A 20,459-nucleotide genomic window follows, 5' to 3' on the forward strand; every position below is an offset into this window, starting at 1 on the left:
TCCCACCACACTGACACAGCTGGTCTTCTACAGATTTGCCTAATCGCTGCATCTGTGCCCTTAGGCCTACAACTGCTGTTGTTGAGCCACCTTCAAATTTCAGCTCCTCAAATTCAGCCCCCATCACATCCCAGGGTACCGAGGGAACTGTAAATTCCAAAATCCTTCAGAAACTATGATTTGTAAATCAGGATAAAGTTCCAGGTCCAGGCTGGGGGTGGCTCACGCCTGTAATCCCAGCACTTTGGGAGGTCGAGGCAGGCAGATCACTTGAGGTCAGGAGTTGGAGACCAGCCTCTGACCAATATGGTGAAACCCTGTTTCTACTAAAAATAGAAAAAAGGGCTGGGCGTGGTGGCTCATGCCTGTAATCCCAGCACTTTGGGAGGCCAAGGCGGGTGGATCACGAGGTCAAGAGATCGACACCATCCTGGCCAACATGGTGAAACCTCATCTCTACTAAAAATACAAAAATTAGCTGGGTGTGGTGGTGCACACCTGTGGTCCCAGCTACTCGGGAGGTTGAGGCGGAAGCATCCCTTGAACCCAGGAGGCAGAGGTTGCAGTGAGCCGAGATTGCGCCACTGCACTCCAGCCTGGCAACAGAGCAAGACTCTGTCTCAAAAAAAAAAAAAAAAAAAGAAAAGAAAAAAGGCCAGGCACAGTGGCTCACGCCTGTATTCCCAGCACTTTGAAAGGCTGAGGTGGGTGGATCACAAGATTAGGAGTTCAAGACCAGCCTGACCAAGATGATGAAACCTTGTCTCTACTAAAAATATAAAAATTGGGCCGGGTGCGGTGGCTCAAGCCTGTAATCCCAGCACTTTGGGAGGCCGAGGCGGGTGGATCACGAGGTCGAGAGATCGAGACCATCCTGGTCAACATGGTGAAACCCCGTCTCTACTAAAAATACAAAAAATTAGCTGGACATGGTGGCGCGTGCCTGTAATCCCAGCTACTCAGGAGGCTGAGGCAGGAGAATTGCCTGAACCCAGGAGGCGGAGGTTGCGGTGAGCCGAGATCGCGCCATTGCACTCCAGCCTGGGTAACAAGAGCGGAACTCCGTCTCAAAAAAAAAAAAAAAAAAAAAAAAAATATATATATATATATATATATATAAATTGGCGAGGCGTGGTGGTGGGCACCCGTAATCCCAGCTACTTAGGAAGCTGAGGCACAAGAATCCCTTGAACCTGGGAGGTGGAGGTTGCAGTGAGCCGAGATAGAAAAGAAACTCAACCTTAGAATAACCATAGAAATTTAAATTGTAATGAGATATAACTGTTGGTGGTTAAACACACACACATTTTATATACAAGGATTATTACTTTTTAGAAGCTTTAGTGGCTGGGCACAGTGGCTCATATCTGAGCACTTTGGGAGTACTCTGGAGGCAGAGGTGGTGGCTCAGCCCTGTAATCCCCACACTTTGGGAGGCCAAGGTGGGTCAGGAGGTTGAGCCCAGCCTGGCCGATACGGTGAAACGCCAGCTCCACTAAAAACACAAAAATTACCTGGGCATGCTGGTGGGCGCCTGCAATCCCAGCTACTCAGGAGACTGAAGCAGGAGAATTACTTGAACCATGGAGGCAGAGGTTGCAGTGAGTCAAGATCGAGCCACTGCACTCCAGCCTGGGGAACAGAGTGAGACTCCGTCTCCGAAAAAAAAAAAAAAAAAGGACTGCCTCTTTTCTTTTCTGACTAGGTAATACAATATGTGAGCAAAGAATTCAAACAAGACCAGAAGGCAGTCAGGGTAAAGGAGATTCTACCTCTGTCTTCACCGACAGACGCCTCTGGGGAGAAGGGGAATCTCCGTTTTACTTTACACCTGTCTGTAATGTTAGTACTTTTTAAATTGTTAACAAAGATCACCACTTTTTTTTTTTTTTTTTTTTTTTTGAGACGGAGTTTCGCTCTTGTTACCCAGGATGGAGTGCAATGGCGCGATCTCGGCTCACCGCAACCTCCGCCTCCTGGGTTCAGACAATTCTCCTGCCTCAGCCTCCTGAGTAGTTGGGATTACAAGCACGCGCCACCATGCCCAGCTCATTTTTTTGTATTTTTAGTAGAGACAGGGTTTCACCATGTTGACCAGGATGGTCTCAATCTCTTGACCTTGTGATCCACCTGCCTTGGCCTCCCAAAGTGCTGGGATTATAGGCGTGAGCCACCGCGCCTGGACTACCACTTTTTAATATACTTTATGAAATTTAATCTAGTCACAAAAGTAAAAAAAAGAATTTTCACTGTAGAAAATTTGCAAACTCTACAAAAGTTTCAGAGGAAAATAAATACCACCTACAATCTCATCTTCTGGAGGAAAATACCATTAGTGACTTTCCCCTGAATCTGTTTTGTGCACATACATCCTTTTTAAAAAGTTCATAAAACGGCTGGGTGCAGTGACTCACCTGCAGTCTCAGCACTTTGGGAGGCCAAGGCGGGTGAATCACCTAAGGTCAGGAGTTTGAGACCAGGCTGACCAACATGGTGAAACTCCGTCTCTACTAAAAATACAAACGTTAGCCAGGAGTGGTGGTGGGCACCTGTAATCCCAACTACTCGGGAGGCTGAGGCACAGAATCACTTGAACCCTGGAGGTGGAGGTTGGAGGTTGCAGTGGGCAGAGATCCCACCACTGCACTTCAGCCTGGGTGACAGAGCAAGACTCCATGTCAAAAAAGAAAAAAAAAAAAGTGGCCGGGCTTGGTGTCTCATGCTTGTAATCCGAGCACTTTGGGAGGCCAAGGTGGGCAGATCATGAGGTCAGGAGATCAAGAACATCCTGGCTAATACGGTGAAACACCCTTTCTACTAAAAATACAAAAAAATTAGCTGGGCGTGGTGGCACAGGCCTATAGTCCCAGCTACTCGGGAGTCTGACTCAGGAGAATCACTTGAACCCAAGAGGCAGAGGTTACAGTGAGCTGAAATCATATCACTGCACTTCAGCCTGGACAACAGGGCAAGACTCTCTCAAAAGAAAGAAAGAAAGAAAGAAAACAGTGGAAGCGTACTGCATCCAATAACTCGGAGCTTACTTTTCATACACGTAACCGCATAGCGTGGATGCTCTCCCATACCTCCCAGCTTAAGTATTCTTGCACAACATGATTTTTAGTGGTTGTATAGTCATTTATCATAAGAAATATTTGTTTAGCCAATCTTTTATCAGCAAACATTTAGGTTGTTTCCCAGTTCAGAAAAATGTTTTGCACATGAAAGAAAGAATAGCCCTTCTGCGGCTGGCCGGGTGCAGGACAGAGAAGTCCCTGCAGCCATCCCTCCCTGACCCTCCCGCAGGGTCTCTGCCCCCGGTCTCCCCAGCTCCCTCCGGGAGCACTGCCAGGGCCCTGAGCCAGCTAGCCTCGAACCCTGCCTTCTCCCTGTGGAAGGGCAGAGGCTCTGGGATGTCTGTCCTGGCCCTGGGACCGTTTCCAGCACACAGCACAGTCTAGTCCACGGGCAGTTCTGGTGACCCCTCTTGTCACCTCCAGTCTTCCCACTCCCCAGACTCAAGGTCATCAGAGCTCTGGTAGCCTGGGGATGGACATGACATTCTCGTACTCAGGTTCCTCCTGCCTTTCCTCTTCAGCCTGCTTCTGGGGATCCTGTTCTGGGGAGCCACCCCCAGAGACTGGCTCCTGGGTGCCCCCTGAACTCTCTGTGCCAGCCCCCAGCCCCTGGGCCACTTCCTCTGGCTTGGCTGCTGGAGACCCCATGGCCTCCGGGAACCTGGCATTTGGGGGTGAGCTGGGGCTCTGGCTGACAGAGGCCATGCCAGGGCTGCCCTTTTTCTGATTCAGAGCCTGGCGTGGAGGCTTAGGGATGGCCCTCTTGACCTTGGGTTCTGTCTGGCCTTTCTGAAAGCCACCAAAATGGCGCAAGACGGACCGGACGGGGCCTTCAGATCCCCGGGGTGTCCCCGCCAGCACATAGATTGTGGTCACAGGGCCTGAGGCCTCCTGGACGCCGCCCTCGATGGCTTCCACATGCTCAGCCACTGTCAGGCCACCCAGTGGAGGCTGCTGGTGGCCGGTGGCTGAATCCCCAGGGCTGGCAGCCGTGGGAAGGGACTCGCCCGCTTCTGCTTCCTCTGGGCCTGTGGACTCATCGGCTTCCTGGCCCTCGGGACCTGCCCGTGCCCCCCGGGAGAGCCTCTTGGGCTTTCGAAGTGGGCTGGAGAGCTCCCCTGAGCTTCGGCGAGTCTGCGGCGCAAACTTGGTACCTTCAGCGAAGGAGACGGACGGCCGCTTGGCCCGAGCTAGGCTGGAGGTGCGCGGGATGGCGAATGGTGTGGAGGTGTCCTCGGGGGGAGGGAAGACACCTCCAGCCAGGCTGGCCTCCGATGACTGCACCTGGGCTGCAGGGACCATCCCTGGCAGAGGAAACAGAACAGCTTGGTTGGAGCCAAGCTGGCCACCCCAGTCCCTCCTACCTACCACTCAGCATCTCCCAGAGGCCCCAAAATAGGGCAAGGAGAGGGTGAGGGTGGAGAAAGAGACAGAAGGAGAAATTGAGGGTTTTTTTGTTTTGTTTTGTTTTGTTTTCAGTTTTGTAGAGATGGGGTCTCACTATGTTGGCCAGGCTGGTATCAAACTCCTGGTCTCCAGCGATCCTCCCGCCTCAGCCTCCCAAAGTGCTGGGATCACAGGTGTGAATCACCACACCTGGTTTCTATACTCTTTTCTCATTGCCTCTCCCTACTCTGAAATACTGTCATGCTCTCACCCAGCTAAAATTCTTTCAGTGTCACAGAGCCACCTCCCTCTCACCTCTGGGCCTTTGTGTATGCTGTTCCATCTTCCCGAAACGCCGTTCCCTCCTCTCCCTGACTTTCCCTTGGCTAACTCCTACTGATTCTGCTAGACTCAACTGGGAGACCAGAAACATCTTCCCTGACCCCCAGTCACCCCAACGTGGCTAGTGAAGGAGCCCCCACTTGTATGTCCCCCATGGAAACATGTCACTCTGTCCTATCTTAGTCCAACAACTGCCTGTCCAACTCGAAGCACGGCGGGGTCAGGAATCTATCTTGTTATCTCTTGCGTCCCCAGAGCCAAGAACAGGGACTGGCACAGAACGGGCCCTTCTAACTGTTTGCAGGACGGGCACCGTGGCTCATGCCTGTCATCTCAGCACTTTGGGAGGCCGAGGCGGGCAGATCACCTGAGGTCAGGAGTTCAAAACCAGCCTGACCTCTTGGTGAAACCCCGTCTCTACTAAAAATAAAACATAAGCCTGACATCACGCCATCGCACTCCAGCCTGAGCAACAAGAGCGAAACTCCACCTCAAAACAAACAAATAACCGTCTGCTGGAGGACTAAAGAGGAGGCGGTGGTGGAAGGGCACGCAGGGTAAGTGGGCTGTGGGGGGCTACCTTCCTGGGGTGGCACACAGTAGGCAGGAGCCTCATCTGCCTCTGCAGACTCAGAATCGGATGAGAAGGAGTCGTCGGAGGCCCAGCCGGCGGAGGGCGGCTCGATGAAGCTGTGGTTGAAGGGGAGGTCCGGGTCGTGGTGCGAGACTGTGGAGAGGTCAGGTCAGGCACCCGCAGGGCCTGTCACGGAGCCCTGTCCCACCCCAGCCCGCAGCCCACTGACCTGTCACCCAGGGGAGCTTGTGGGGGCCGAGAGAGCCGCACGGCAGTGAGGAGCTAAGGCTGGTCAGCGTCCCCCAGACCTGCAGCTTCATCCTGGACACCGTGGTTCCATCTCCCGCTGGCCTGAGGGAGGAGGGCAGGGACAGTGGTCAGTACATAAGACCCAAGGTGACCCGGGTCACCTCGGCAGGGTGCGACAGGCAGAATAAAATCCAAACAACAGAGCCCAAGATTCAGGCCTGCCACAGAACAACAAAGCATCGCGCAAGGGCCAGACAGCCCGGAGTAACAACTCTGGCTGAGGCTTCACCTCCCGGGGCCTCAGTTTCTGCATCTGTAAAACGGGGACAACAATCCTTTCTATCAGAGCTTCACGTGGGACCGGGAGGCTGCCCTGCACTCGGTGGGGCTTCCCCAAGATGTGGCTGTTTGTTTCATCATCCTAGCTGAGCCCAGCTCGCCTGTCTCTCTCTCTCTCTCTTTTTTTTTTTTTTTTGAGATGGAGTTTCGCTCTTGTTACCCAGGCTGGAGTGCAACGGCGCGATCTCGGCTCACCGCAACCTCCGCCTCCTGGGTTCAGGCAATTCTCCTGCCTCAGCCTCCTGAGTAGCTGGGATTACAGGCATGCGCCACCATGCCCAGCTAATTTTTTGTATTTTTAGTAGAGACGGGGTTTCACCATGTTGACCAGGTTGGTCTCGATCTCTCGACCTCGTGATCCACCCACCTCGGCCTCCCAAAGTGCTGGGATTACAGGCTTGAGCCACCGCGCCCGGCCCCCTCTCTTTTTTTTGAGATGGAGTTTCACTCCTGTCGCCCAGGCTGGAGTGCAGTGGCGCAATCTTGGCTCACTGCAACCTCTGCCTCTCTGATTAAAGCAATTCTCCTGCCTCAGCCTCCCAAGTAGCTGAGACTACAGGCGCCCACCACAGCACCTTGCCACCATAGCTGGCTAATTTTGTGGGTTTGTTTATTTGTTTGTTTTGAGACAGAGTCTCGCTCTGTCGCCAGGGTAGAGTGCAGTGGTGCAATCTCGGCTCACTGCAACCTCCACTTCCCAGGTTCAAGTGATTCCCATCTCAGCCTCCCGAGTAGCTGGAACTACAGGTGTGCATCACCAGACCCGGCTTATTTTTTTGTATTTTAGTACAAATGAGGTTTCACCATGTTGGCCAGGATGGTCTCCATCTCCTGACCTTATGATCCACCCACCTTAGCCTCCCAAAGTGCTGGAATTACAGGCGTGAGCCACCATGCCTCACCAATTTTGTATTTTTAGTAGAGGCGGGGTTTCACCATGCTGGCCAGGCTGGTCTTGAACTCCTGATCTCAGATGATCCACCTGCCTCAGCATCCTAAAGTGCTGGGATTACAGGTATGGCCTACCTATTTCAAATGACACCGCCTCCAGGAAGCCTTCCCTTGTTCCCACTCTGCTCTACCCCCACATGTGGAAACCGCTCCGCCCTTCACTGTTCCCCGACAGCCTCTGCCCCTGTCCTTGTGTCCCTGCAGGGGGCTTCTTGCCACCCTGGGCTCTCTGCCCTGGGCCGGGGCAATTGTGTCTGCTCATCTGTGAATGCCCCACAAGTGCAGGGAGGACATGCTGGAGGACTAGGGCAGGAATGAGTAAGAGCGGCCCAGACGGCCGGGCGCGGCGGCTCACGCCTGTAATCCCAGCACTGTGGGAGGCCGAGGCGGGTGGATCACGAGGTCGAGAGATCAAGACCATCCTGGTCAACATGGTGAAACCCCGTCTCTACTCAAAATACAAAACATTAGCTGGGCATGGTGGCGCGTGCCTGTAATCCCAGCTACTCAGGAGGCTGAGGCAGGAGAATTGCCTGAACCCAGGAGGCGGAGGTTGCGGTGAGCCGAGATCGCGCCATTGCACTCCAGCCTGGGAAACAAGAGCAAAACTCCGTCTCAAAAAAAAAAAAAAAAAAAAAAAAAAAGAGCGGCCCAGACACAGAGTCCAGGAAGCTGGGGAGGGGCTTCCTGTTCGCCAGTGACTCGCCAGGTCACCTTGGGCCGCATGGCCTCTGGGAATTGAGAAGGATGGTCCCTCCATGCTGCTGTGAGTCTCAAAGGAGCCCCGAGTGTGAGGAGCTTTCATAAAGGATCAAAGCTCTGCGTCTCCCCTGCGGCGGGCTCCAGCAGCCCCATCCTTCCTCCCTCCCCGTCTCTCGGGATGCTGCGTTCTCCGCTGAGCCGTATCCACCGTACAGACGTCTAGGTCACGCTCCTTTTCTTTCCTTTTTTTTTTTTTTTCAAAGATGGGTTTTCACCATGATGGCCAGCTGGTCTTGAACGCCTGAACTCAGGTGATCCACCCATCTCAGCCTCCCAAAGTGCTAGGATTACAGGCGTGAGCCACCGTGCCTGGCTGATCAGGCTCCTTTTCAGGGCATCTGAGGCCTGGTGGCTTTTCCCTCCTGGGCCAGAGCTGGGCTGCTGCTTCCATGGTCCCAGCCCTCCGCCTCTGTCCCCACTAGGGTCAGCTCTCTGTCTCCTCTGCAGGCTCAGGTTCACCAGCCTGGTGCCCAGTGCCCCCTGCCCACGCAACTCAGAAACTTCCCCATCTAGGAGGGCAGGCGGATGCTTACCTGGCAGGGGAGATACCATGATCATGAGGAAGGCAGTCAGCTGACCTGGTGTCTGTAGCGTCTCCAGGCCACTGCCAACTACCTCCAGCCCTCCTCACCCCCACAAGGAAACCAGAGGCCCCCGATCCCTCACCGCACGGCCTGAGCTGGGTGTGGAAGGGACAGGCTGGTGCTCACCTGTCCTTGAGGTCTGAGCGGGCAGTCCAGCAGCAGCAGCAGGCACAGCAGGCGAGGCCAAGGAAGAGCAGCAGCAGGGGCACAAGGATGCCCACGAGGAGGGCGGCGGTGCGGCGGAGAGAGCCTGGGGGAGCCGGGACGGGAGTCTTAGCCCTTCCTGTCTCCCGTGCATCCTGCTCCGTCCTTCACTCTGAGTTGCCTCCTACGCAGAAGCTTCCTCCTGGGGGTGTCTCCCTGCCTCCGGGCAGCCTCTCTCCTGCTGTGTCCCCTCCGCATGGTCTGTGGCCCACTCCACAAATTCTTGTCCCTGAGTCCACATCAGTATCCAGCTGCCCACTGCCCATTCTATGGCTCTAGCTGGTTTCTTGGGGGCAGGGGCTCTGTCACATCTTCGGGGCATCCACACAGAGATCAGGTATAAAGAATGTCTTGGTCGGGCGCGGTGGCTGACGCCTATAATCCCAGCACTTTGGGAGGCCAAGGCAGGCAGATCACCTGAGGTCGGGAGTTCGAGACCAGCCTGACCAACATGGAGACACCCCGTCTCTACTAAAAATACAAAATTGGCCAGGCGTGGTGGCAGGTGCCGTAATCCCAGCTGCTTGGGAGGCTGAGGCAGGAGAATCACTGGAACCCAGGAGCTGGAGGTTTCGGTAAGCTGAGACTGCACCATGGCACTCCAGCCTGAGCAACAAGAGCAAAACTCCCTCTCAAAAAAAAAAAAAAAAAAAAAAAAATGTCTCTGGGCCAAGCTCAGTAGCTCACGTCTGTAATCGCAGCACTTTGGGAGGCCGAGGTGGGAGGATCACTTGAGGTCAGGAGTTAGAGACCAGCCTGGCCAACAAAGTGAAACCCCATCTCTACTAAAAATCTAAAAATTAGCTGGGCATGGTGGCAGGCACCTGTAATCCCAGCTACTTGGGAAGCTGAGGTGGAAAAATCCCTCGAACCCAGGAAGTGGAGGTTGCAGTGAGCCGAGATCACACCACTGCACTCCAGCCTGGGTGACAGACTGAGACTGTCTCAAAAAACAAACAAACACAAAAACCAAAAAATGGGCTGGGCGGGGCGGTTCACACCTGTCATTCCATCACTTTTGGGCAGATCACAAGGTCAGGCGTTCAAGACCAGCCTGAAATATGGTGAAACGCCGTCTCTACTAAAAATACAAAAAGTAGCTGGGTGTGGTGGTGCATGCCTGTAATCCCAGCTACTCCGGAGGCTGAGGCAGGAGAATTGGTTGAACTCGGGAGGCAGAGGTTGCAGTGAGCCGAGATCATGCCACTGTACTCCAGCCTGGGGAACAGAGCGAGACTCTGTCTCAAAAAAAAAAAAAAAAAAAAAGGAATGTCTCTGAGGTGAGCTGAGACTCCCTGGCAAGGGACCGGCCCTGGAGCCTGCGTGGTGGGCCCGCCTTCCCTGCCTAGTGCACCCTGCAAGCTCCCTCCACCTTACCCTGCTGGCAGGACCCGGAGACAGGGTGGCAGAGTCCCTCTGGGCATTCACAGGGAACCGAGCAGTTGTTTCCATAGAAGCCGGCTGGGCAGGAGATATTGCAGCTACGGAGTGACATGGAGAGGCAGGCTAAGCGCTGGGGGAAGGGAGGCAGGCAGGAAGAGGGGCAGGAGGATTTCTGGGCATGCCTGGAGGCCTAACCTGGGCCCCTGTACCCTCCCAACCCCAGGACTCCCGTTCGCACCTGGGCCCCCAGTAGCCGGCACTGCAGACACATTCCCCTGTCACAGCGTCACATGCCCCCTGAACACAGGTGGGGCAGGCAGAGCCACAGTCTTCCCCAAAGGTGCCCGCAGGGCAGGGGTCATCACACCTGGGTGAGGCAAGACTCAGGGGAGCCAAGGCAGGCCTGGCCCCAGCGTGGCCCCCCCCTGCCGTCCGCCCCGGGCTCCTGGACTTGGGACACGGCTGGCCACCCCTCAGCGTGAAGCTCGGGTGCAGACAGGGCCTTGAACTTGGGGCCCAACCCAGCAGGTGACAGACTACGTGTTCCCAGAGCAAGAGGAGGGCGGGAAGCCTCAGAGAGGAGGGAGCCGGAATCCTGCCCAGGCCCCCAGAACCCACTGCCCTCCCTCGGTCTTCATCAGGAGGGAGGCCCCTGGGGCTTCAGGGTGCATGAACCTGCATGTCGGGGTGGGCCGGCTCTCCCAGGAGAGCCGCTGAGGTGAGGGTCCTGGGTGTAGGTGCGCCCCACCCTGAACACAATGGTGTCCTCACCTGGGCCTCAGCCAGCCCGGGTTGCAGTGCTGACAGTGGCCGGTATCTGGCTGACAGGCCTCCCCGTGTCGGCAGTGAGGACACTGCTGCCCGCAGCTCTCGCCAAAGGTGCCAGGTGGGCAGGGCTGCTGGCACTGGGTCCCATTCCAGCCCGGCTGGCAGGACTCACAGCTGCCCGTGTCTGGAGAGCACGGCTCATCATGTTTGCAGTGGCCACAGCTGGGAAGAGAGGGGCTTCGTGGGAGCAGTGGGGGTGGAGGGAAGGAGCGCCCACCCGCTCCAATCCCTGTGCTGGCCACGCAGGCCTTCAGGGGCCCTGGAGAGTGTTTGGGTCCCACCTGGGTCACTCAGGCAGGTTTGAGCCTCAGTTTCCCCATGTTGTACAGTGAAGAGGCTAGACAATGAGGGCTCTTACAGGACCCATCCCTCTCCTTCGAAGCACCTGCTCTGTGACCACCTTTCCCTGAGTCCCAGGGTCATCAGGAGCCAACAGCCCAGCCAGGGCAGCCGAGGCACCACCAACCTGAGGCCCATCTGCCCGCCTCCCCTCCTGCCCTTTCACCTCTTCCTTCCACACCGAGCTGCCCTGAGGTCTGGCATCAATGGGACTCAGTACTGTCTTTTTTTTGAGACCAAGTTTAGTCTTGTTGCCCAGGCTGGAGTGCAGTGGCGCCATCTGGGGTCACTTCAACCTCCATCTCTCAGGTTCAAGTGATTCTCCTGCCTCAGCCTCCCAGGCAGCTGGGATTACAGACATATGCTACCATGCCTGGCTAATTTTTCGGGTTTTTTTTTTTTTTTTTTTTTTTTTTTTTTTTTTTTGAGACGGAGTGTTGCTCTGTTGCCCAGGCTGGAATGCAATGGCAGCATGATCTGGGTTCACTGCAACCTCTGCCTCCCAGGTTCAAGCAATTCTCCTACCTCAGCCTCCTGAGTAGCTGGGATTTCAGGCATGTGCCACCATGCCCAGCTAATTTTTTGTATTTTTAGTAGAGATGGGGTTTCTCAGTGTTGGTCAGGCTGGTCTCAAACTCCTGACCCTCAGGTGATCTGCCTGCCTCAGCCTCCCAAAGTGCTGGGATTACAGGCATGAGCCACCACACCCATCCATGGATGAAATTTCTTACTGTGAGTGGAGCCGGTCAAAGTTTGAAAGCCACTGAGTCCTAAAGGGATCTTGCCCAGGACCTCTGGTCACTCGACCCATTCATTATCTACATCTGGTTTGTGAGCAGGACTAGTACTTTCTGCAAAGCAGTAATCAGATGAAATGAGCAGGCGGGGCTGGACCTGCGGCAACAAAGGGTTTTCTAAATTTTTGACTGGGTGGGGTGGCTCACACCTGTAATCCCAGCACTTTGGGAGGCCGAGGCGGGTGGATCACGAGGTAAGGAGATAGAGACCTGTATGCTGAAACCCAGTCTCTACTAAAAATACAAAAATTAGCTGGGTATGGTGGGCGTGGCTGTAGTCCCAGCCACTAGGGAGGCTGAGGGAGGAGAATTGCTTGAACCTGGGAGGCGGAGATTGCTGTGAGGCGAGATCGCACCACTGCACTCCAGCCTGGGCAACAGAGTGAGACTCCGTCTCAAGAAAAATAAAAATAAAGAAGTAAAAATAAAAGTGTAAAAATGAAAATAAAATAGTTTTCTTTTTTTATTTGTTTGTAGAAAGTCATTTATGTGCTCGCTTTGGCAGCACATATACTAAAATTGGAACGCTACAGAGATTAGCATGGCACCTGTGCAAGGATGACACGCAAATTCGTCAAGCGTTTCTTATTTAAAAAAGAAGGAAAGAAAGAGAAAGAAAGAAAGAAAGAAAAAAGAGTCATTTATTTAGGGAGAGAAACAGGAGAAAGAGAGAGAAACAGCTAACTCTCATGCTGAGTGAGAGAATCCACAAAGATGGAATCCAGGAGAGGAAAGCAGCTTCCACACTGAGAGGAAGGGAATAGAGAGAGATGGAGTCTAGGAGGGAAGGTCAGGCTTCCACGAGAGTGTGTGGAAGGGGGCCCCAGGGGGGAAATCCAGGAGAGAGAGAGACGGCTTCCACTCAGGGAGTGTTGGTGGAAGGGGACCCACACGTGGAGTCCCTGTTTTGTTTTCTTGAGACGGAATATCGCTGTGTTGCCCAGGCTGGAGTGCAGTGGGGTGATCACCGCAACATCCGCCTCCCGGGTTCCAGCGATTCTCCGGCCTCAGCCTCCCTAGTAGCTGGGACTACAAGCGCCTGCCACTATGCCCGGCTGAGTTTTGTATTTTTAGTAGAGATGGGTTTTCTCCATGTTGGCCAGGCTGGTCTCCCACTCCTGACCTCAGGTGATCCTCCCGTCTCAGCCTCCCAAAATGCTGGGATTACAGGCGTGAGTCACCGCGCCCGACCCTTCTTTCCCCTTTCACGTCTCTGCTTTGTATGTTCTTTGAGGGGAACACCGCGAAGCCCTGACACCTCCTCCCGGCGCCCCCGCCCCGCCCACCTCTGTCCGCCCGCCCCGCTCACCTGTGCCCGCCCCGCCCTGATCACCTGTGTCCGCCCGGCCCCACCCCGCTCACCTGTCCGCCCCGCCCCGCCCCGCCCCTCTCACCTGTCCATCCCGCTCACCCGTGTCCGCCCCGCCCCGCCCCCTCACCTGTGCCCGCACTGCACCCCGTAGCTCCCGGCCAGACAGGGCAGCTGGCAGCGCGTTCCGCGGAAGCCCGGCGGGCAGGTGCACTGGCCGGAAGTGGGGCTGCATTGGCCGCGCTCGCACTGGCACTGCTGCCGGCAGTCGGGGCCCCACCAGCCCGGCCGGCAGGCGCAGCGGCCCGAGTTCTGCTCGCACGGGGAGCCGTGGCAGGCGCAGCGGAAGCTGCAGCGGCGGCCCCACCAGCCCGGCTGGCACACGCAGGCGCCCGTGGCCTGATCACAGTGCGCCGCCGCGGGGTTGCACTGGCACGGGCGGCGGCAGGTGGGCGACCACCAGCCCGGCTCGCAGCGGCACACGCCGGTGGCGGGGTCGCAGCGCCCCTGGGGGCCGCAGGCGCACTGGAACTCGCAGCGGGTGCCCCAGCGGTCGGCTTGGCACTGGCACGCGCCCGTGGCCGGCTCGCACTGGCCGTGTGGGTGGCAGGGACAGCTCTCGCGGCAGTCGGGGCCCCAGTACTGGCCCGGGCAGCCTGCGGGGTGGGAAGGAAGGGGTCAGCAGGCTCAGGGCGCGCGCGGATCCTGACCCTTCCACAAGGAAAAGGGGCGCCGGGCCCACCCTCCGAGGGCCGGGGACAGACCCTTGGAACATCCGGCAGCCTGTCTGGGCAACAGCCACTTCCTGCTCTGCTCTGACCTACAGAAAACCCTTCGCCATGGCTCAGCCTCCTGCCTCCCACTCCAGAACACACTCGGAGATCCCAAGTGGGCGGGGGGCTTGCCCAGAGTCCCGGGTAGAGGTGGGGGGAGGAGCTGCTTTCATGCCGCTTCTCCCCCGCAGAGATCGATCTCTACTGGGCTGGAGGAGGGCAGGACTCCCTCCCGATCTCAGGCCTGGATGCTGCCCGCCAGGGTGGCAGGAGAAGCCGTGCTTCCCCTAGTGATCCCTTGATTGCTGGTGCCCACCCTCCAGCTCTCCTGCTCCCCAACCCCTTCCCCTTCTCTCTGTTTCCGCCAGAGAGGGCACACAGCCCAGCAGGGCCTCCTTCCCTCCACTGTCCATGTAAAAGGCGTATGTGGGAAAGTCCAGGAACACAGTCATGTTGCGGTTAACAAGAGTCACAGGTTTTCGGAGAAGTAGAACAGAAAGATACTCAGGTGGGCAGGGCTTGGTGGATGTGGGTGAAGACCCAGTGTCCCAGGCCATCCCCCAGGAGTGTGTCACTTCCTGTCTCTGGACCTTGATTCCTTGGAGGCTGGGAGGGGTCCTGACCCCACTGTCCTGAGGCCGCTCGGTACCTGAACCTTGCCTCCCTGACACCACTGCCCCTGCGCCCAGCTCTGCCCAGCAACCTCGTCCTGCCCCTGAGACTCACGGGAGCTGCAGTGGGCCCCAAAGAACCCAGGTTTGCACCGACAGAGGCCCGGCTTCACACACACCTCGTCTTCCCGGCAGGCGTCTGGCCCCTCACAGATGGCTGAAAGACACCCACCCAGGTTGGAAAGATGGGCAGGACCAAGGACAGCCCCGCCCTCTCACTGGCTCTGGGGGCCAAGCCTCCTCAAGGGGTGCCCCTTCAGGGCTGGGGGCGTCGCAGGAGAAAGCCTGGCTCCTGGGCGGGAGAGAAGCAGGCCCCAGGGGGTAGGCAGGAGGGGCTGTCGCTGGCTTCGTCCTCCCTTCTCCTTGGCTGGGGGTCTGTCCTGGATACTCACGGATGCTGCATTCTTGGTCTTTCTGCCTCCAGCCTGCGCAGCACTGCAGCTCAGCAGAGGGGCTGTGGGGCAGAAAGGGGTCAGCGGGAGTGGCGGGGTGCTGTCTCTGTGAGGTGGGGGAGGCTGCCTTAGCCCCCTGCGGAGGCCTAGTGGACCTGCACAGCTCTGGGGTCCCCAGCTCCTCCCCACTCCTTCCCTGGCCCTTCCACCATCTGCCCTGGCGCTGCCCACAGCCGCCCATCCTTTCAGCGCCAAGACCTCTTTCCATGCCCCCCTTCCCCCACAGGCCTCAGCACTGGCTCAGCCACCCCCGTCAGGCTCCCACAAGACCCACCTGCTGGCCACACAGACGTGCTGCCCACTGGGGTCCAGCTGGGACCCCGGAGTCCCCCCAGGCCACAGCAGCAGCAGCGGGAGCAGCAGCCGCAGCCCCATGGCAGCCGTGCGGGGAGGGCTGGGTTATTCTGGCCCCCACGGCTCCCGACCTCCTCCCTGCTTCCTCCCAGGGCTTTTCCTGAGGAAACCAGGCCGGAGGGGCGGGCAGCCCTGAGGCGCCTCCCTGAGGGGGCGGGGGTTGCAGGACAGACCGACACTCAAAACAAGAAAGGGAAAGGAAGGCCAGCGGCAGGGCTGACCGGCCTTGGCCTGGAGGGGCCAGAAGGGTGAAGCCGCAGGTCCCTGGGTGCTGGGACCGGGGAAGCGGGTGGCGTGAGGGTGGGAACCTCGACCCTCCATCAGGCCGCAAACCCCAAAGCAAAGACGGGGCTGCAAGAAGGGCCCCCACCCAGTGACTGACCAAGGCGCCCTGAGGCCCCCCGCCGGCCTGCCTCTGCTCCTGGCGGGGCTTGGAGGTGAGACGGACATGGACAGACAGGCGAGGGACAGTTTCTGGGAGTTTTGGGCAGTTCTTTATTACACGAGCTCAGGCCGTCCGCACAAAGCCCTGGGAGCCAGCTCTCATTTAGTGGATGGGGAAACTGAGACTCAGAGAGGTGCTCTTATGTCTGGCCCCAGAGGTCTGGTACAGAATCGTAGACAGGGAGGTGGGCTGAGCCCCTGTGCTGCTCTGGTGCAGGCCAGAACTGGGGAAGACGCCTGGGAGGCCACGAAGGAGGGAGCCCTGTCCTCATATGAGGTCGCACATCCAGCCACAGCCAGGTCCCCAAGTCAGGCCTCGGGGGCGGCTGAGGCCCCCAGACAGAGATGTTCCTGGTGGGCAGGACAGGGCAGCTCAGGAGCTGGAGACTGTGGTTGGGTCTCCTCTTCCCCTGGCTTGCCGGGAGCAGGGCTGTGGGTCTCATCGTCCGGGGATTCGGCTTTCCCGCGATACCACTGGCCAAAGCTGGAGAGATAGCCAGAGGCACTCTGCGCCAGGAAGCCAGAGAGGTTGAGGACGTGGGCAGAGGGCGGGGTGGGGTGGGTGAGAACAGGGGAGAGAGGCAGGAAAGGGCAGCCTGAGGGAGTGGGAAGGTGATGGGGCCCATGGTCGGTCGTGGAAGCAGGAGGGGAGGGCCTGCTAAGAGCCAAGGACAGCAGGGTGACAGGCAGGGAAGCAGGAAAGGAGATCCAGGACCCTTCCTCCCTCCCCCGCTCTTGCCCTTCCCCTTCCCCCAACATACAAACTCTGTATTTTGGACTCCGGGGGTGGGGGATGGTCGTCCTTATCATCAGCGAGCAGGAGCCAGGAGCCATCCTCATCGTCACTGAGACAGAAGAGAGGAGACGTGAGGGCCAGGGATCAAGGCCTGAGGGACAGCGGGAACCCAGCATCGGGGATGAGGGACAGCAGGGCCCCCAGAGCTGGAGAGAAGGCGACCCTGGGGAGATGCAGGATGTCTTGAGGCTTTATTTTTTATTTTATTTTTGAGACGGAGTCTCGCTCTGTCGCCCAGGCTGGAGTGCAGTGGCTTGATCTCAGGTCACTGCAACCTTCTGCCTCCTGAGCTCAAGCGATGTTCTTGCTGCAGCCTCCCGAGTAGCTGGGATTACAGGCGTGCGCCACCACACCTGGCTAATTTTTGTGTTTTTAGTAAAAACCGGGTTTCACCATGTTAGCCAGCCTGGTCTCGAACTCCTGACCTTGTGATCTGTCTGCCTCAGCCTCCCAAAGTGCTGGGATGACAGGCGTGAGCCACCGCACCCAACGAGGCTTTATTTTATGTCTCGACACACAGCAGGCCCTGACACAGCTACGGTGTCACCCCCGTAAGAACAGACAGAGCTAGCCAAGGCGGGGAGCTGAAGGCTGAAGGTGGGGAGGCAGCACTGGCACGCAGGATAGCCGGCAGGCAAGGCAAGGGGAGCTGTGAGATCCAGGGAGAATGGCACAGCCTGGACCGCAGCCACAGGACCCAGCCAGACCAGGTCAGCAGGCCCTAAAAGTGGCCAGGCTAGGAGGCTCGAGGGGAGAGCAGGTTGGGGTGACAGGCTCAGTCAGAGACAATGGGCTCAGAGTGTGATCAGGCCAGGTCATCAGGCTCAGCAGAACTCGGGAGGCGGACTGGCTCGGTGGGGATGCAGGCAGGGACCCACCTGCTCTCTGCTTCCTCTGGCGTCCCTAACATCTTGGCCTTGATCTTCTTCCGCTGCTTCCTGACAGCCACCTTCATGGCTTCCAGCAGAAGGCCTGGGACCCGGTGGTCGGTGAGCAGCTCCCTGCAGAAGAGGGGCAGGGCGGGAGAAAGCAGTGGAGATGCAGCCGTGGGCCTCACTCCTGGTACCGGTGCAGCGGCTCCTCCCTGGACACCTGAAACCTGTGCCTTGCTGACACCCTCAGATCTTTGCTTAGGTGCCCCTCCTAGGAGAGCTTCCCTGGCGGCTGCAGCAGTGACCCTGTGCACTGTCCCTCTTCTGTGTCTGGGTGACGTTGTGGAGGGGTGGGGCTGTGCAATTTACATCCTTCCACTACCCAGCGCAGGCCTGGCACGTCACCATGTCACTGTGGACATATCGATGATGGGAGAACGAGGTGGGGTGATCGGAGCCCCTCAGCTTCCCGGCGCCCTCACCGCTGGAAGTAGGCCAGCTCCTCCTTGAGCAGGAACACTGTGGCTTTGAGTTCATTGCGCTCCTGAAGGATCTGCTCAAACTCCTCCCGGCTGAAGCGGCACTGCCCTGCCTGCCGGGGGCGCCCTGGAGGCTGCGCGGCCTCTGCCTTTAGAAGGACAGGCACGGTCAGAGGGTCGCGCTCGAGGGCCATCGCGGGAACGCTAGAGGAAGTGATGGGCAGGGAGACTTGGGGGACAAAGGTGCCCCAACAGGTAACAGAGGCCGGCCCAGGGTGAGGACCTGCTGTGCCGATGCGGACCTGGCCCGAGCGCCCTCCTGGGCTGGGTCCTTGCCCTCGTGCGGCACTCACCGGGTCCTCAGGGGTCGCCCGTTCGGGCTCCTGCCCCTGCTGGTGCCCCGGCTCCCCAGCCTGGCCCCGCGCTCGCTCTTCAGCCGGCTGGGCCGCGCCTCCTCCAGGCTGCTGGCGCTCGGTCTCACGGTCCTGCGCGGTGCGCAGCTGGGTCTGCACGGCCGCCAGCTTCTGCCGCAGCTCGGCGTTCACCAGCAGGAGGCGCTGCAGCTGCTCCTGCAACTGGGGGCGGAGCAAAGGGTGGGGTGGGCGGGGCGCCGAGGTGCCCGGGGCCCGGCCCCGTCCCGTTCCCTCCCGTCCCGTCCCGCCCCGCCCCGCCGCGCCCCGCCCCGCCCCGCGCTCACCGCCTCCGTCTCCTGGCCGCGCTGCCGCAAGTCGCGATTGTGCGCCCGCAGTTCGTCCCGCTGTCGGTCCGTCACCTCCTTGAGCTGCCGCAGCAGCGCGCGCTCCTCTGAGGAAGGCGCGCTCTTAGCGGCGGCGCGCGGCTCGCGGGAGGGAGTAGAGGACCCAAGCCGGCCGCCACCCGCCCGCCCTGGCCGGGGCTGCGCTCACCCTGCGGCCCGGCGCTTAGCTCCCAGCGGAGGCGCTCGTTCTCCTCCTGCAGCCGCCGCAGCTCCCGCTCAGCCAGCTGCGCAGACACCTGCAGCTGGGGAGCCCGGGTCTCAGGCTTCCGCCCTGCCGGCCCCGCGGGTGGCGAGGGGAGGGCGGTGACTCACCGAGTCCGGGGCGGGCCCCACGGCAGCCTGTTCCAGGAGTTCCAGCGCGCGCACCACGAGCGGCACCAGCCCGGCCGCCGCCTCCGGCCCGAAACGACGCGCCAGCTCCTGCAGCTCAGTGCCCAGAGCCCCGGCTAGGTGGTACACAAGCTCTGCCACCGTCCCCGGCCTCGCGGCCCCTCGAGGGCCCCAGCCGTGCGCCCCAGGCACCGCCCTCCTGGGCTCCATGTTCCCCAAAGGCCTGGGGCCGCGACCCCCCCACCAACTCGAACAGGGAAAAACCAAACAGTTCCGGCCCAGGAAGCTGTTTAGGGTAGGGGGGGCGGGGTAGAAGCGAAAAGGGTGGGGAGGAGCAAGGGAAGGAGGCGTGGGGAAGGGAGATCGTGCCCTAGGCCCCTGGGCCCGTCCTTCCACCCCCAAGGTCACAGGAAGCAGGACGGCCACCTTCCAGCCAGGCGCCAGGAGCTGAGCTCAGGGCTGCCTGTGGTCACTTGAGTGGAGCCCTCCCCACAGGTCCGATCCAGGCTCCGCCCCCGTCACGGGGACAACTTGGCAGCGGCGAGCTCCTGGCAAGAGGTCACAGGTAGGCGGCGGGTCACTGGCCTCCGCGCGGCTGTACACAAACTGCCTGCCTATGTGCTTGTTTTCCTGACCAGGAGTGACCAGAAAGCTTAAAGGGCTGGGCTGGACACGCGAACACTCAGCACAAGCCACAGAGATCCGAGACCCGGGGAAGGGCAGCGCTGGGGAAAGGAGGCGAGGCCTTCCAGTGCTGTGTTGTCGGGAATCAGCCAATGTGGCCCAGGAAGCAGAGTGAAAGCCCCGCCCCGCCGCAGGTCTCCACCCAGTCCAGGGGGTCTCTAGCCCCAAGCCCCGATTAGGGAGGAGGGGGCCTCAAACTCCCCATCACCACGGCTGGGCCCAGCATCTTGCCGTGAACCACCCAGTCCTGCCGTCCGTCAAACGTAAATCCAGAATCTGAATTCAGGGGAAAAGAAAAACCAGCCCCCAAACTCCTATTTATACAAAATTTATTACTATATTTTATTCAGGATGAGGCCATCAAGAAGTCAACAACACAATAAGCACACACAGAGGGAAAGGGCCAAGCTGCTGAATGTCACCAGCCTGCAGGGGGGCTGAGGCAGGAGGCAGGGAAGCGATTAGGCATACAGGTCCTCCCGGTCTGCAGAGTACACCTCCCCCTCCTGCAGCAGGGCAAAGTTGAGGAAGTGTGAGGGCCTGTGCACCTCATGGTAGAACTCTTTGGGGTTCGCCAGCTGCAGCTCGTATTTCATGTTGGGGTCATGCCGAACGCCTTAGGGAAGAAGCGAACATCAGATGTTAACGGGCCCTCTGCCTCTTGCGGTCAGCCGTGCCCCAAGCATGCAGGGCGATGGCCTCACGTACCCCTAGCGCCACCCC

General features: G+C 58.7%; 3 protein-coding genes and 1 non-coding gene across 8 annotated transcripts in view; 1 reads left to right on the top strand and 3 right to left on the bottom strand.

Moving 5' to 3' along the window:
• Positions 1-1,152: 1,152 nt before the first annotated feature.
• SCARF1 (scavenger receptor class F member 1) lies at positions 1,153-15,402 on the bottom strand. 3 transcript variants are annotated; one of them, XM_039475927.2, is made up of 11 exons: positions 15,295-15,395; positions 14,961-15,022; positions 14,624-14,725; positions 13,255-13,780; positions 10,623-10,841; positions 10,090-10,218; positions 9,846-9,949; positions 8,391-8,514; positions 5,609-5,730; positions 5,386-5,532; positions 1,155-4,381 (listed from the first exon to the last, which is right to left on the bottom strand). In XM_039475927.2, the coding sequence occupies exons 1-11, from the start codon at positions 15,393-15,395 to the stop codon at positions 3,528-3,530; spliced, it is 2,490 nt and encodes an 829-aa protein (XP_039331861.2). In that variant the 3' UTR covers positions 1,155-3,527. The 3 variants fall into 3 exon arrangements, with proteins under 3 accessions (XP_074244443.1, XP_039331861.2, XP_039331862.2); XM_039475928.2 differs by having other exon boundaries at positions 4,184-4,381; positions 5,386-5,495; positions 15,295-15,402; XM_074388342.1 differs by lacking the exon at positions 10,090-10,218 and having other exon boundaries at positions 1,153-4,381.
• Positions 12,305-12,408, top strand: LOC120366976 (U6 spliceosomal RNA). Its single transcript, XR_005581485.1, has one exon. It is a non-coding gene; the product is annotated as a U6 spliceosomal RNA (small nuclear RNA).
• Positions 15,403-15,957: 555 nt separating the features above from the next.
• RILP (Rab interacting lysosomal protein) lies at positions 15,958-19,957 on the bottom strand. Of its 3 annotated transcripts, none has more exons than XM_039475930.2 (8): positions 19,035-19,957; positions 18,871-18,958; positions 18,663-18,769; positions 18,319-18,540; positions 17,969-18,114; positions 17,493-17,615; positions 16,580-16,663; positions 15,958-16,325 (listed from the first exon to the last, which is right to left on the bottom strand). In XM_039475930.2, exons 1-8 carry the CDS (start codon positions 19,260-19,262, stop codon positions 15,959-15,961), a joined length of 1,365 nt encoding a protein of 454 aa, XP_039331864.1. In that variant the 5' UTR covers positions 19,263-19,957; the 3' UTR covers position 15,958. The 3 variants fall into 3 exon arrangements, with proteins under 3 accessions (XP_039331864.1, XP_039331865.1, XP_039331863.1); XM_039475931.2 differs by having other exon boundaries at positions 15,958-16,302; positions 18,871-18,964; XM_039475929.2 differs by having other exon boundaries at positions 18,871-18,964.
• Positions 19,958-20,048: 91 nt separating this feature from the next.
• The window catches only part of PRPF8 (pre-mRNA processing factor 8), a 34,096-nt gene continuing 33,685 nt past the window's right edge, over positions 20,049-20,459 (bottom strand). The window contains exon 43 of the mRNA XM_010339966.3: positions 20,049-20,352. Within this exon, the coding sequence (XP_010338268.1) occupies positions 20,198-20,352 (155 nt within the window). The 3' untranslated portion in view covers positions 20,049-20,197. The remainder of the gene's footprint in view (positions 20,353-20,459) is intronic.

This window comes from Saimiri boliviensis, chromosome 17 (assembly GCF_048565385.1).
Source record: "Saimiri boliviensis isolate mSaiBol1 chromosome 17, mSaiBol1.pri, whole genome shotgun sequence".
NCBI lineage: Eukaryota > Metazoa > Chordata > Mammalia > Primates > Cebidae > Saimiri > Saimiri boliviensis.